Source organism: Gekko japonicus, unplaced genomic scaffold (genome assembly GCF_001447785.1).
Source record: "Gekko japonicus isolate JY-2015 unplaced genomic scaffold, Gekko_japonicus_V1.1 scaffold2044, whole genome shotgun sequence".
NCBI lineage: Eukaryota > Metazoa > Chordata > Lepidosauria > Squamata > Gekkonidae > Gekko > Gekko japonicus.
Window position 1 is genome coordinate 249,748 of NW_015167597.1, and position 14,544 is coordinate 264,291.

At 42.8% G+C, this 14,544-nt stretch overlaps 1 protein-coding gene across 2 annotated transcripts in view; it reads left to right on the forward strand.

The window, feature by feature from the left end:
- The window catches only part of FBXL4 (F-box and leucine-rich repeat protein 4), a 102,232-nt gene that overhangs the window by 27,388 nt on the left and 60,300 nt on the right, over positions 1–14,544 (forward strand). For both annotated transcript variants that reach the window (XM_015413984.1, XM_015413985.1), the window contains one exon: positions 2,059–2,401. In XM_015413984.1, coding sequence (XP_015269470.1) covers positions 2,059–2,401 — 343 coding nt within the window. The remainder of the gene's footprint in view (positions 1–2,058; positions 2,402–14,544) is intronic.

The following is a 14,544-nucleotide window of genomic DNA, read 5'->3' on the forward strand; positions in this document are numbered from 1 at the left end:
TTCTGGTACCCTATAACCTGACTATGTAAATTTACTGGTGCCAACCTTTAAAATATCACAGCACTATTTAGAGGAACTAGTGGCAGAACCCAGCTGGGTAACCTTGGGTCAATCACAGTTTTCTCAGCGCTGTTCTCTCAAGAGCAGTTCTCTAACAGCTCTCTCAGCCCCACCTACCTCACAGGGTATCTGTAACAGCCTCTTCTCAGACCATCTTCCACTTGGTCGTCTCTTGCATTAGACTAGCCTACTAAGATTGACTGTCTGCTCCCAGTTAAGGCACACTCAACCAGGGCTCCCTTTGCTCCCTTTTTGGGGAAAGTTCCATTGTTGAGCATCTGCAGGACAGCAACAGGGTCATCAGTCTCGAAATTCGTCAAGCACTATGCAATTGACATCAGCTCCAGGAGAGATGTGGCTGTGGGGAAAGCAGTGGGGAAAGCCATTGTTTTGCTGAGGATCTCACGCCAACCTCCAATGGTAAGTTAGCTTGCTACTCACCCATGTGGGACTGTGCAGAAGCCACAAAGACAAAAACATGGTTGCACTTAACTGTAACTGCTGTTTGTCAAGTGGTCTTCTGTGCAGGCACACATCCCTCCCTCCTTTCCCCACTGTGGGATCCTCTGCTGTGGAATCCTTCTCCATGGTGGCAAAGGGAGGACTGAGGGAAGGAGCACTTTCCCCACCTCCATCACACGCTGGTTTGGGCGGGAAACTCCATCTTATGTCAGAGGGGAGGGGGAGCGTTCTGGAGCCTAGAAAGAGCTAGAAAGCTTAAGAGTTTGAGAATGCTGGGCTGCACATGTGTGATTTCATGTGTACCTGCACAGAAGACCACTCTGCGAACAATAGTTACAGGTAAGTGCAACCATGCTTAATTAGATATGGGTCTTTCCAGCATTCTGTGATTGGTATAGTCCTTAATTTTGCTGTCTGAGTTTGTGCTCCATGTAACTGTTATAAGTCAAGGCTCCATTGTATGGAAGGGACTTTGTACTGAAACTCAAGTTTAGTTACTTACATTGCTTGCTTATTACAAACTATTATTGTAGATATTCAAGAGATGAGGTTTCATAATTCCATCCTGATAAATTATCTCAGCAAGGACATCCCACTATCTTTAACTCAAGTTAGTTGCTTACATTGCTTGCTTATTATAAACCATTATTGTAGGTATTCAAGAGACGAGGTTTCATAATTCCATCCTGATAAATTATCTTAGCAAGGACATCCCACTATCTTTAAATCCTTTTTTAAAATTTTCAGGGTATTGGAGAACATAAAGGTTTTAAAGGGGGGATTGTCCATATTTCTGGTGTTACTAAAAGCCCGAATGTTTTAGCCTCCAAGGTTACCATTTTTTCTATTGGGACTGGTACTTCTAAATTCAGGATTATTTCCTGCCCAGGAGGACACATGAAGCTGCCTTATACTGAATGAGATTATTGTTCCCTTGAGGTCAGTAATGTCTATTCAGACTGGCAACAAGTTCTCTGGGGACTCAGGCACATCACCTACTACCTAGTCCTTTTAAGCGGAGATGCCAGAGATTGAATTTGGGACCTTCTGTGTGCCAAACAGATGCTCTACAGCAGAGCCACAGCCCCTTCTCCCAAGAAAAATCTTTCTGTGCAAAATATTCGATGTACTCCACACAGCCTCTGTCTAAAACACACACAGAGGTATGTTGTCACTTCACTTTTAATTACCTGTAATTCTTCATGTGACTGCTTTAATTGGTTCACTTATTTATTGAAATACATCTTCACTGTAAGAGCTCATTTTTATTTTTTAAATAAAATCCTGTGTAAATACAGATATGTTAAAAGGAAATTAAAACTGAAGAGTTGGTGAGTAACGTTCATATATTATCTAACCTTTTTCTTCCTCAGGTTTTCATTTTTCTTTTGTGGAATATAAATTATTTTAAAGTGTTCTATGAACTACATTTTTATGTATTTCATACGTGTGTTTTTTAACAAAAAGGAACTTAATTAGTATTAGTAATTATCTTTGTAGTAACAATGGTACTTTATATACAATTTTCTTTTTTAGGTGGGAAGTCCTTTGGTCAGAAGCACCTACGAAAGTGAATTCACCTCAGGCACGGCAGTTTTCACCGTGTATCAAACAGATAAACTTTCCTACAAACCTAATTCGCCTGGAACTAAATAGTTCCCTTCTGGATTATTACACTGAATTGGATGCAGTAGTATTACATGGTGTGAGAGAGAGGCCTGTGCTTTCACTTAATACTACAATGATTGCTATGGATGATGTGGATGATGATGAAGATGAAGAGATGGATGATGGCTTGGATTTCCTGCATAAGCAGTTTAGTGCAACTGCCTTGAGGGAATCAGCAACTAATGGATATTTCGATAAATTGCCTTATGAGGTAAAGGAATGGAGATTCCTATTAGGTTGAAGTGGAATTGCTGTAACTAGTTGGGATGCAAAGATTCAGTACAGGTTGTGATGTGTCACTGATAAAACTTTGTGTTCTGCTTTTGTGCTGTTTTTTAAGAAGCCCCATTATCTAGATATATTTTAGTAAGCTATGGGTTCTTCTCATATCACTTCCCTCAGTGGTATGAAATGTGTTGTATTTCATCAAGGTACTAAAATCCAATATTAGGTTTGTTGAGGACCAGTTATTCATGGGTAAAATTATGGGAACAGTGCATTTTCTTTGATGAACTACAGGACAGATTTTTTTTATTCATAAGGATTGTCTTTTGTCATTTGTGGTTAGATAGTGACTTTTGAAATGAATGAGCCTTGCTAAGTCATATTGATTATAATTCAGTTTTTGGACTTTCACTGTGTTTTAAGCATCTATTAATCAAATTATTCAAAAAAGATGTATTTTGCCTTCAAAAACAAAGATCTTTCATTTTGAATCCTTTCCATCTGTTGAGATGATAATACTGCTTTCATTATTAGAACTCTTACTCTTTTACGGTTTCCTTTTGGTGTATGAAAAACATCCCTCTGTGACGGACTGTAATTTTTAAAAGCTTAGAAGTGCTGTACAAACAGGTAAAGGACTGTGAAGAGTTAATTCTTCACAGAGACAGAGAGCCTTGAGTGATAGGCTGCTCCAAGCAATCTGATTGGTTAGCATCAGCTGAGGAGAAAGTCTTTAGAGAGCTGCATGCTGAGGAGTCAGATTTCTGCCTTGATTGAGTTGCATTCTGACAGTCTGATTTTCAGCCCTAGCTGAAAAGAGAACTGACAGATTTGGAATGCAGCCCTGACTGAGAGCAGTTTAACACAGAAGGGAGAACTGGAGAATGTTGGCAAGGATGAGTGGATGAGTGGCGACTCCCATTCAGGTCAAGGAAAGGGGATCGATCTTTTAGAGAGAGAAGAAAAGTCTCTACCCAGTCAAAGGGAGTTAGCTCTGAAGAGTGCAGAGATCCCTGGTCTGGTGTAGTTAGAAACTGCCTGTATAAACCTTAAGAGTCAATTGAAAACTCAAGACGAGTACTGGTGTTTCAAGAAAAGGGGTTTGGGTACTGGAAAGAGTAAAAGAGTGTACCAACCTTCTGGAAACCAAAAGAGTCAGAGAAAACTCAAAGAAAGTGTACTAGGGTGTTTAGAAAACAGTGGAACAAAAGCTTCTCGGCATAAAGATTTTAAGTAACTGAATAGCTTAAGAAATCTCATTAACCCGAAACATAAGAACTAAAGTATGTGCATGTACTGGTTTTACCTCAGAAATTTTACCCCTGATTTCACCTAACCTTTCCTGGCAAACAGCCAAAACATTATACCGTGACAGGGTGGGACAGCCAGAATTCTTCAGGAAAGAAGAAAACAAATAATTAGGACAGCTCAGTCAAAGAAGGGAAAGAAAAACGGAGGGAAAATCTTGCCTCTGAGGGAGGGAAGTGGGCGGGGGCATCATAACCTCCAAGGCTCTTTTTTAATGCTGCTGTTTTAGAAGCAGAAATATCAGAAAAAGACAACAGCTGCCATATTTGAGAGAGGCTCTGAATATTATTAGTTTTCAAAAGATATTCAGTGGTATTCTGGGAATCATCCTGAATATATCATGTCTCCTCACATATTCATTATAGTATCAAATTGTGCTTTATGCTAGGGTACACACACATACATAAAAAGCAAATTTTTGACAGACACCAGACTCTAAACTGGTAATGATTAATGGCTATTAGCCTGTAGGCTTGGATTCTCTTAGCTTTGTTTAATCAAAAGCAAAAAAAAGTACTTCAGTTACATCTTAATGTCATAATCTTAGTGACATTTCATTATACCCTTTTCATTTCAGGTATTAAGTGTAATTTTAGTCTAAAGTGGGATTAACTATTCTTGTGGTGATACTGACATATTAGAAGATTTTATCTCTAATGTAGAATTAGTGGTGTGAAGATTATTGGATGTATTAAAATGAAACTTGTAGAAGGGATGTTATTGAGTTTTTCATAGCCTTACTTACCAAATTATAATAGAAAAAAGCAAGAATCAAAATTTTGTTTTCTTGAAGAACACTGTTTTCTTATATTCTTGCAATTGAAATGGTTATTGCCATATTTACATTTATTTGTCTGAAAATCAATTTTGTGGTTTGACTAGCTTCTGTGTTGGCTCACAAACCATCATTTGGGGTGTCAGGAATGTGCTACATATTCACATACTTCTCCCCAATGCACACTGTCTGCATTTCCCTCCTTTCATATTTGTTGGCAAACTACTCACTTTGCCATGGATGGGAGGGACAGAATCTGAGGACATCAAGATGGGGGAGAAGGAGCATGCAAGCTAACTCTTGAATTTGAATAACTAAACCATGTTATGACCCCTTTGCGTTAAACATCAAAACATTTAGCTATATCACATATTTGCAAAACTGAATATACTTACAATTTGCTCTTTTGAGCCACTGCAAAAGCAGAGGGAGGCTTAACTCAGCGAGAGAGCATCTGCTTTGCATGTAGAAGGCCCCGGATTCAATTGCAGACACCTCTGATTAAAAGGTTTATGTAGCAGGTGATGTGAATGATTTGTACCTAAGACCCCAGAGAAACTCTGCCAGTCAGAGGAGAGTAGACAATACTGACCTTGATAAAATAATGGTCTAACTCAATATAAGGCATGCTCATGTGTTCAGAAACTCATAGGATTTAAAGTGTTAGGTTTTAAAGCCTGGAGTATTTCAAGAGGGACAATGTGCCTTTTTTGCCCCAGTGCTGTAACCTGATCCCAGTCCCCAGACCAGTGCAACAACTGGTACTCTGTGGGATTTTGGTATTCCTTGCACAGTACAAAATAAGCAAGTCAGCAAGCCTGCAACTTCAGGACTGCTGTTGATCTTCAATAATAATATGATGATTCCTCAGTCTTTTCTGATTTTCACTTCATCATGTAAACCTGAAGAAGCATTCTGTTTGGCTAGTATTGCAGCAAATGGTTCAGCCTGAATTCTGATTTCAGATGTTAAAGACAGGATTTCCCCCCCTGATATGTCAATATGATGCTGAGATGCTGTACTTTGACCTTGATGAGTGGCTAGGAGGCAACATACTAAACTATGAAAATTAGTTGACTTCAGGGGTCGTTTCGTAGAAAAAGAGCTAGGGGAACTCATTAGCATAACTCATTAGCATACACCCCCTGACATTACCGGAAGTGTGTCATAAGGCCACACACCCCGCCCCCAACAGTCCCAGCCGCTGCCGGCCTTGCAGCTCCACTGCTGAGCCCCATGAGGGGCCCGGCGGTGGACCTGCAAGGCCGGCGGGAGTGCAAGGAAGCCCCGCGAAGGCCCTCCCTGGCCCCAGGCAGGCAGGGGTGGGGAGAGGCAGGGAGGAAGCAACTTACCCTCCCTCTTCTCCTGCCTCCTTCTGGCTGAATGAGGACCAGAAGCGGGGCGGCCGTAAGCAGGGGGCGGGGCTTCATCATGTGCCCCGCCCCCGTACCTCACCCGGGGAACTGCGATCCCCCGCGATCCCCCCCGAAATGACCTCTGGTTGACTTTATTTTGAACACTATAGGCCCTGTTCATACGAGCCCATTTGGGCCGGGAGCGGGACGGAACGGGGGCGGAGCAAACCGGCGCGATCCCACCTCAACATCTGGGGAGCGTGCCGGATCCGTCCCGGATCCGTCCCAGCGTTGCTCCGCGCCAAAAAAGAACCACCTCCCGAGGTGGTTCTTTCTGAAGGGCCGCAGCAACGCTGGCCGTGGGATCGCCGGCGCATCCTTGCGCCGGCGCATCCCCGGCTCCTGGCCGAACTGCGCATGCGTGAGCATGCGCAGTTCGCCAGGCTCCCCGTCCCACCGTCGCGTTCTCCCCGGCATCTGATCGTGGTGGGGAGCGTTGCGACGCGGCTCAGGGGATCTGTGAGATCCCGACGCGCCGTCCCAACTTTGCTGCGGCTCACATTAGCCGCAGTACGAGCGTCTTATTCCCTGCCGTGTGGCAGGGACCTAATAGTGGGTTCTATAAATGTATCCTACATGGCCCTTAAAGCAGCAAACACTGTATTCCCATTTTCCATCCACATTGGCTCCCAAAGTGTTTTACAATTAAAATCCTTTTCAATATACAATGCAAGTCATGGGAACAATTTATCTTCTTTGTGATCTCTGCAGTCCCACACTTGGGTAACGCGTCTGCACAGGACCCAACCTCAGAAGTTTCTAGAGCTAATCTTCCACACTTTTTGTTGCACTTCTGGGGAGCAGGCATTGACTACGCATGCCTAGAGCTGAGGAGAAAGCTCCCTCCTGCTCAGTTACTTTTTAACCAACACACTGGCGCCACCTTGTTACTTTTTCTCCTCACTGACCTTCTTCGACACCTTTTCATCGGTTCCTTCACTTTTCTCTCCGTTATTTTGTCTTCGTTCTTCTCCTTTTCATTGACCTTCAAAAATATATATTTGTCCTGCTGTTCGTAAGTTCTTTTGTCTTCTTGTTCCTCCAACCTTCCCCCACCCCTTCCCCACCCCTTTCCCTTCCTGGGAAGATACAACTTATGGAAGGGACTGTCTTCTTTAAAAAGTACTGTGGCTGCATATCTAAGTTCCCTTTGACCAACAGTCATGATCTCTGTCTTCTGTGCCTGGGAGAAGGACACTGGATGGACTCCTGTCCTCACTGTGCAAAATTCATGAAACAAACATGTAAAAACAGGGCAGCCCGCCTCCACACTGTACTGCCTGAGTCCTCTCTTTGTCCTGCTATGGCACAAATTCCTCAAGTTTAGGCTATGCTGCCTCCCCCACCACCACTGAGGGGAGATTTGGCTAAGTCTGGTAGCTTGGCCTTCTTGGCTGGAGCCAAACAGAAAACAGACAAGTTGACAAAGAGGCCCTTGTGTTCGACACTTTTGAAACCAAAATTGAAGCTGTCGAAATCGGCACCCACCATAATACTGATATTGGTTGCACTGCTTAGTATCACTGGCCTTTTGACTCAGACACCATCTACTCACCAGAGCAAACCCTCTGACCAACAGGTCTCTAATCTCTATTGTGGCTGTCCCAGCCCCTCCTGACACTCCACCTGCCACTTCAGAGCCAGAGCTATTACTGTGCTATCCTGGTCTCTCTATTCACTCCTTTAGCCCTTCAAGGGACTCTTTGCCCGACGACGACTGACACTGAACCCAATGGTCAGAGCTGACTGATTCACAGTGATCCTCAAGGGGCTGCAGAGGTGTCTTCCAATACCAGGACAATACTCTTGGGACCACTCTCGATTGTGCAGCACTCACTACCAATGTGACTGGGATTCCAGTTCCTGTTCACCCTACTATCAACGAGCAGATGTTTGGTCTCAATACTCATTGGAATTCAGACCTCCACCTTGATACTGATACCTATCTCAATACCATACTCAATGGTTGTATCTCAATCAACGTTTAGGTCTCCTCACCAATCCTATGGAAGATTCCGGTCTTGATCCTGATTGACCAGACACCACTGTTGATCTCCATCATACACTTCATACTGCAACACTCCATGTCGGCATTCCAGGACTGGCCAATCCTCTAACCCACTGAACCCTACACTTGCACCATCGAGGAGACCTGACTGTGGCCACTCCAACCTGTGCTCCAGATGCGCCTTCTGCCTCAAGGTCAAAAACTGCCACAGAGCCTCAGCAGATCACTAATCGGATCAGCCTTTTGGATCTCCCTCCATTCTCAGGAGACATGCAACTATCCTCCTCAGAACTGTCTGATGTCAGTACTGAAGGTGCAGAATCCAATGTCAATTATGTGAGTTGCAGTCCTCCCAAACCCAAGGTTGTTCACCCAGGATCCCTCTCTCCAACTGAAGGTTCAAAGGCTTTTCTTGAACTTATCTGGTGTATGGTGGATGCTCTGCAGATCCATATGTCCACGGACACTCCAAAGATGACTGATATGGTCCACAAGTTACTGCAGTCAGACTTGCCTCTGGCTGGTGCCTTGCCAGTGTTGCCTGTTCACCTCAAGGGTCTAAAAGAGGCCTAGGACAAGCTTGGGTCAGTTCCACCGGTATAAAAGAGTTATGTACAGAGTCCAACGATTGGATGCCAAATTTCACATTCCTCGCAGAATTCAGTCATAGTCCATTCTTCATCTAAATCTAAACAAGCCCAGCATGCTGCTCCTCCTGATCATGAAGGGAGGAAAATCGATGTTCTAGCTACGAAGATCTACTCACTCACCACCATTGTCTCCAAGATGCAAAAATACTTTTCTTATCAGCCTACGTCAGCTTGTCCCTTTAATATCAGAATTGTCTTCATCTTCCGAACTGATAGGCACTCCAGCTGTGCAAGAGATTTGCAGAGTTGATAAGCAGCAGATTAGCACTGTTTGCCATACAATCACTTGTTCTTCAAAGACTTTAGCCACTGCTGTTGCCCTTCACTGCCACACCTGGCTACGTTCAATTTCTCTGCAGCCTGACATCAAGACTAAAGTTGAGGACTTACCCTTTAAAGGCTATTTCATGCCAAAATGCTAACCTCAGTAGATGACAACCAGAAACGTGTCAGAAATCTTGGTGTTTCCCAACCAATTGGGAAATGTGTCCATTGAATGAAGAGGAGATTAATTATTGCAAGCTGGAATGTTTAATGGGAGCTGTTTTGAAGACGGGACAGGGAATTGAGGATTTCAGAGAAAGGAAGAATTGTCAAAGTATCCAAATAATAATAATTAGCTTGGGACCCACCTCCACTAGTTTTCACTACTATACTTAGATATTTTAAACTATGGGGGGGGGGGAGGCCATACCCATATGAGGCGGAGAGGAATGCCCCATAAAGGAAACAATCCAGAATGGAGGAATTTTTTGCCCCATTAAAGCTGCAGAACAGGTATGTATGCTTATTGGAGGTTCACAAAGGGGACGAATGCCCTTTAAGGCAGACCTCTTCGGAGGAAGCAAAAGAAATTCTCTCACCACAATATTTGAGACCTAAGGATAAAGTAGTGGGTGCAGAGGAGTATGAGATATTACCCCACCAGACATTTTTAGTTGCAGAGACACGTCAAAGAATTTTGTCACTTCTTGTTGTTGTTGTTGTTGTTCAGTCGCACAGTCGAGTCTGACTCTTCGTGATCCCATAAACAAGATCCCGCCAGGCCCTCCTGTCTTCCGCCGTCCTCTGAATTTGGCTCAATTGCATGTTCGTTGCATCTATGACACTGTCTAACCATCTCATCCTTTGCCGTCCCCGTCTTCTTTGACCTTCAATCTTTCCCAGCATCAGGGTCTTCTCCAGTGAGTGCTCCCTTCTCATTTGGTGGCCAAAGTATTTGAGCTTCAGTTTCATTATCTGGCCTTCCAGGGAACAGTCAGGGTTGATTTCTTTGAGGATTGACTGATTTGTTCTTCTTGCAGTCCAAGGGACTCTCAAGAGTCTCCTCCAGCACCATAGTTCAAAAGAATCTATTCTTCGGCGCTCGGCCTTCCTTATAGTCCAACTCTCACAGCCATACATGACTACTGGGAATACCATTGCTTTGACCATGCGGACTTTTGTTGGCAGGGTGATGTCTCTACTTTTTATCATGCTGTTTAGGTTCGCCATCGCTTTCCTCCCAAGGAGCAGGCGACTTTTAATTTCATGGCTGCTATCACAGTCCGCGGTGATCTGGGATCCCAGGAACGTGAAGTCTGTCACTACTTCCACGACTTCCCCTTCTATTTGCCAAGGAGTGATGGGATCGGATGCCATGATCTTAGTTTTTTTGATGTTGAGCTTCAAGCCCACTTTTGCGCTCTCCTCTTTTACCTTGAGCAAGAGGCTCTTAAGGTCCTCTTCACTTTCTGCCATTAGAGTGGTATCGTCTGCATATCTGAGGTTGTTGATCTTTTCCCCAGCAATCTTAATTCCCGCTTGTGATTCATCCATCTAGAACTGATTAAAAATTTGTTGCGGGAAAAAGAAGAGGGCCCTTTGATAAACACGCCGTCTCAACCCCCAGAGAGGACAAGGATAGACAACACTGAAAAGGAGGTAAGCTCTAATATGAAAAGACCAGCATCCCCAGCCATGCCTGAGGACCTTAGGAGAGATACGCAGTCACTAATTTACAACCCTAAAAGTGTTGTTTAAATATATTTCCATTTCGGGGAAAATATATGGATTGGACTACAAAAAGGAGAGCAAGAAATCATATAGCTTCACTCATTAAAACTGATTTAAACAACATCAATCTTACAAAGTTGGAAAGATTACCAGGGACAACTTATTATGAGTGCTTTCTCCTACACTTCCGCTCAAAACGAATTCCAGTGTATTTATTTGCACACACTTCCAAGTATCCCGATATGGGGATCAGGCTGCAAAGGCATTTTAGAAACTCTCAGAGGCTAACTCTGCCAACCCTGAAGAAGAGGTGAAACTATGGGGATGGATATTAATAACCAAACCCAAAAGGAGAGCATGGACTTTGCAAACCCTATGATTTTAGACCAACCAGCGCCACCAAATCTACCCTCGCCAATGATGGTGACCTGTCCAAAAATCTCTAATGCTTCTGCCACCATAAAACATCTGACTCAGCCTATATCTGAGCACTCAACAGATAAGTTAAAACTGGACCCAAGGTGGCCAGAAGATGAGGTCGAAACCAAATTAATGTCTTCCTTTGATAGTTTACCGAGGCAAGAACAAGGCTCCCTGATAAATAGATTGGAACTTTTGGTGTCCACTCTAAAGAATATCAAGCAGACCTCCCTCCCTAGGGAGTGCCAATGTTTTGATGCCCCCCAAAATCAGAAGAAGAGCATGAAGGAACTGGAGCCCTCCCCATCTAGGGAAAACAGACCTCCTTTGGAACCAACTGTAATAATAAATAAAGGGAATATCAAATCAAACTTGATCATCTCGCAAAACGATCCAGAATTTTGCATGATAGTCGATGATACTCCAATGAACAGGGATAACAATGTAATGAAACAACCACAGAGCGTAATGCAGGAAGCATGATGGTAATTAGACCAGCATAATCCAGATAAAATAAAACCTCTGGAAGTAATATCTTGGAATATAGCAGGATGGACCCACTGCCAAAGACAAATCTGCTCTTTTTTCCAACAGAACTATGACATAATTTTGATCCAAGAGAACTGGACAGTGCATGAACTTACGATCGAAAGCTACCACTCTTTTAATATTGGAGCAACACCAAGTACAGGACCTGGGAGGCATAAGGGAGGCATGGGTGCATTAGTGTCTACCTCCCTAGGAGCAAGGTGTACAGCATTACCTACTTTGAAACAACAGGCTATGGCCATCCTTCTTCAATTAGACTCTGAAATTATTCTTGTGGTCAATATTTATCTTCCTCCCCAACAAAGAAAAGAGAATATTACAGCGACCTGGACAGGCTTGGAAAGCTATCGAGGATCTTTTACTAGAGAACCCTGTGGACAAGTATCTCATAGGAGGGGACTTTAATGCCAGAATCTGTCCAAATGAACATTCACTTTATACTAAATATAATGTTCATGAAAGCAAACCCACACCTTTTATCCACATATTTCCAAAGACAGCAAGGTAAACTACACCGGCTCCTGTCTTGCAAGAATGACTAAAAAATTAAATCTTTTCATCCTAAATGGATCTACACCTGGAGACCATCCAGGAGATTTTACTTACATGGCAGGAACAAGGTGTAGTTATATCGATTACATCTTAGCCAGTGAAAACCTTTCAGGTTCTCCCTGAATTGGAGGGAGACCACCTGCCTTTCCTCCTACGCATGATACCACTGGCACAAGAAATATACCTTAAAATCCATTCAAGGGCAGAAATCACACCAACTGTATGAGAGGGCTGTTGGGCCAAATGGACAATCCAACTTGATCAAAAAATGAAAGAGACACTGGCAGATGAAAAAGTGTTAGAATCTGACAGCTCGAGACTTCATCATCATTACATAACATTAAAGAAATCTTACAAACAAATACTGGCCCAGAAGAAGAAAGCTTATACAAGAATGACATGGGAGTGTTTAATACAGGCTGCCAAAGAAAAAGATTCTACAACCTTTTAGAAGATAACTTCTAAATACGCATTAAAGGACACCTTCCCTTTAGAGTCAACGATTATGGCGGAAACCTGGGAAGCATACTTTCGTAAGATATATACTGATACCCCTCAAAAATCCTCTCCACAAATTATTGAAAAGTTACCTGAATGTCCTCCGGTATCTGTAAAAGAAGCTACATCGCTTATTAATCAGCTTGAAAGAGGAAAAGCACCAGGCAATGACATCATTCCTCCTGAACTCCTAAAAAACAACATTGAATGGTGGGCTCCACTCCTGGCCTCACTTTTTATTTACATCAATTCCACAGGGCGCATTCCAAAGGAGTGGGGACAAGGGATTGTAATTCCATTTTTTAAGAAAGGAAGGAGAGACAATCCAGCTAAATACAGACCAATCAGTCTGCTCAGTATAATCAGCAAACTTTATGCCAGCCACCCAGTAGACAAATTTAAGAGCTGGATCGAACAGGAAAATTTACTTGCCGAAGAGCAAGCAGGTTTTAGGTAGGGAAGATCCACCCTTGGTCATGGATTGATTGTGCAGCATTTGATCGAAAAATATGCTACTAATAGTTCTGTGTCATTATATGCAGCATTTATTGATCTTAAAAGGGTCTAAATTATGGGAGAAATTAGAAGCTACACCTATAGACCGAAGGCTTCTATATTTAATCTGAGCCTTATACTCTAACACGTCATTTAAGGTTAGATGTAATAGGAGAGGGCACCTCTCAAACTCCATTTTAACAACAAAAGGTGTGAAACAGGGATGTGTACTGGTCCCATTGTTGTTTATTTTTTATATTAATAACATGACCAGCAACTTTAAAAATTCTGATTTTCACACCCCCCACGCTGGCTGAACAGAATATCCCTGCATTAGTTTATGCAGACGATATGGTTATGCTCTCTAGGACTCCTGTGGGGCTAAGAAGAACCTGAAAGGCATTTAATCAGTTTTGTACCAAGAACCAGTTAGCGATTAACTATCAAAAAACTAAAATTATGTCCTTTGGCAAAAGAACTAAAAGAAGGCTTTGGAGTATCAATGGGCATAGGATCGAGCAGGTCGCAATATTCAAATACCTGGGGGTGGTATTACAATCGACTGGTGCAAGAATGGCTCATCACGAACAGATGGCCAATTTAGGACAAAAATCTGCCCAGGCCATAATTAAATTCTTACACACCAAGGGAGGGCAATATTTGCCAGCAGCCCTTAAACTGTTTCAGGCCAAAATATTGTCTCAACTTTTGTATGGGACAATAATAGGTCCACCATCTTCATGCTTCACCCCACTAGAGCATGTTCAATCGAAGTTTTTAAGAGCAGCTTTTCAGATCACCAACTGCATTTCAAACACAAGCTTATGCCAGGAATCTGGCTTTATTAAAATGGAGTCGAGGGTATGCCTTACCTCAATAAATTGTTGGCTTAAGTTAACCTTATTCCTCATGGTCTAACACCGCTAATCCTTAGCGATTTAAATCTTCCTGGTTAAAGGCTGTGCATCGTAGGATAAGGAATTTAGGCCTGTCTCCACATACTGTCTTAGAAATGAACTTTGATCAAGCAAAGGCAGTACTCAAACAAAGGATGCTGGATAGTCAACGACATTATGATATTAATAAAGCACCAGAATTTTTGGCCTGAGATCACACAAAATATAAGGTAGCACCAGCAATGTACCCCTTTCTCAGTTGGAGATTCTGGGCCAAAGGAAGGTGTTTTCTCTAACCAGATGGTGAGAATTCCCCACTGCAGTGTTAGAAGGGTGGTTTAAAAAGATTCCCATGCATGAGAGGGTTTGTGAGGTTAAAACAATTGAGCATGTATTATTACATTGCTGTTTTTATCATGAAATCCGTATAAAGATTATTTCCCCCCTTCTTAAGAAATATCTGGGTTGCTCTGATACAGAGCTTTGCAAAATGCTTCTCATGGGTGACAACCCAACAGATACAGCTCCCAGTTCGAGATTCTATTCAGTTGCATATAAATTACACCAA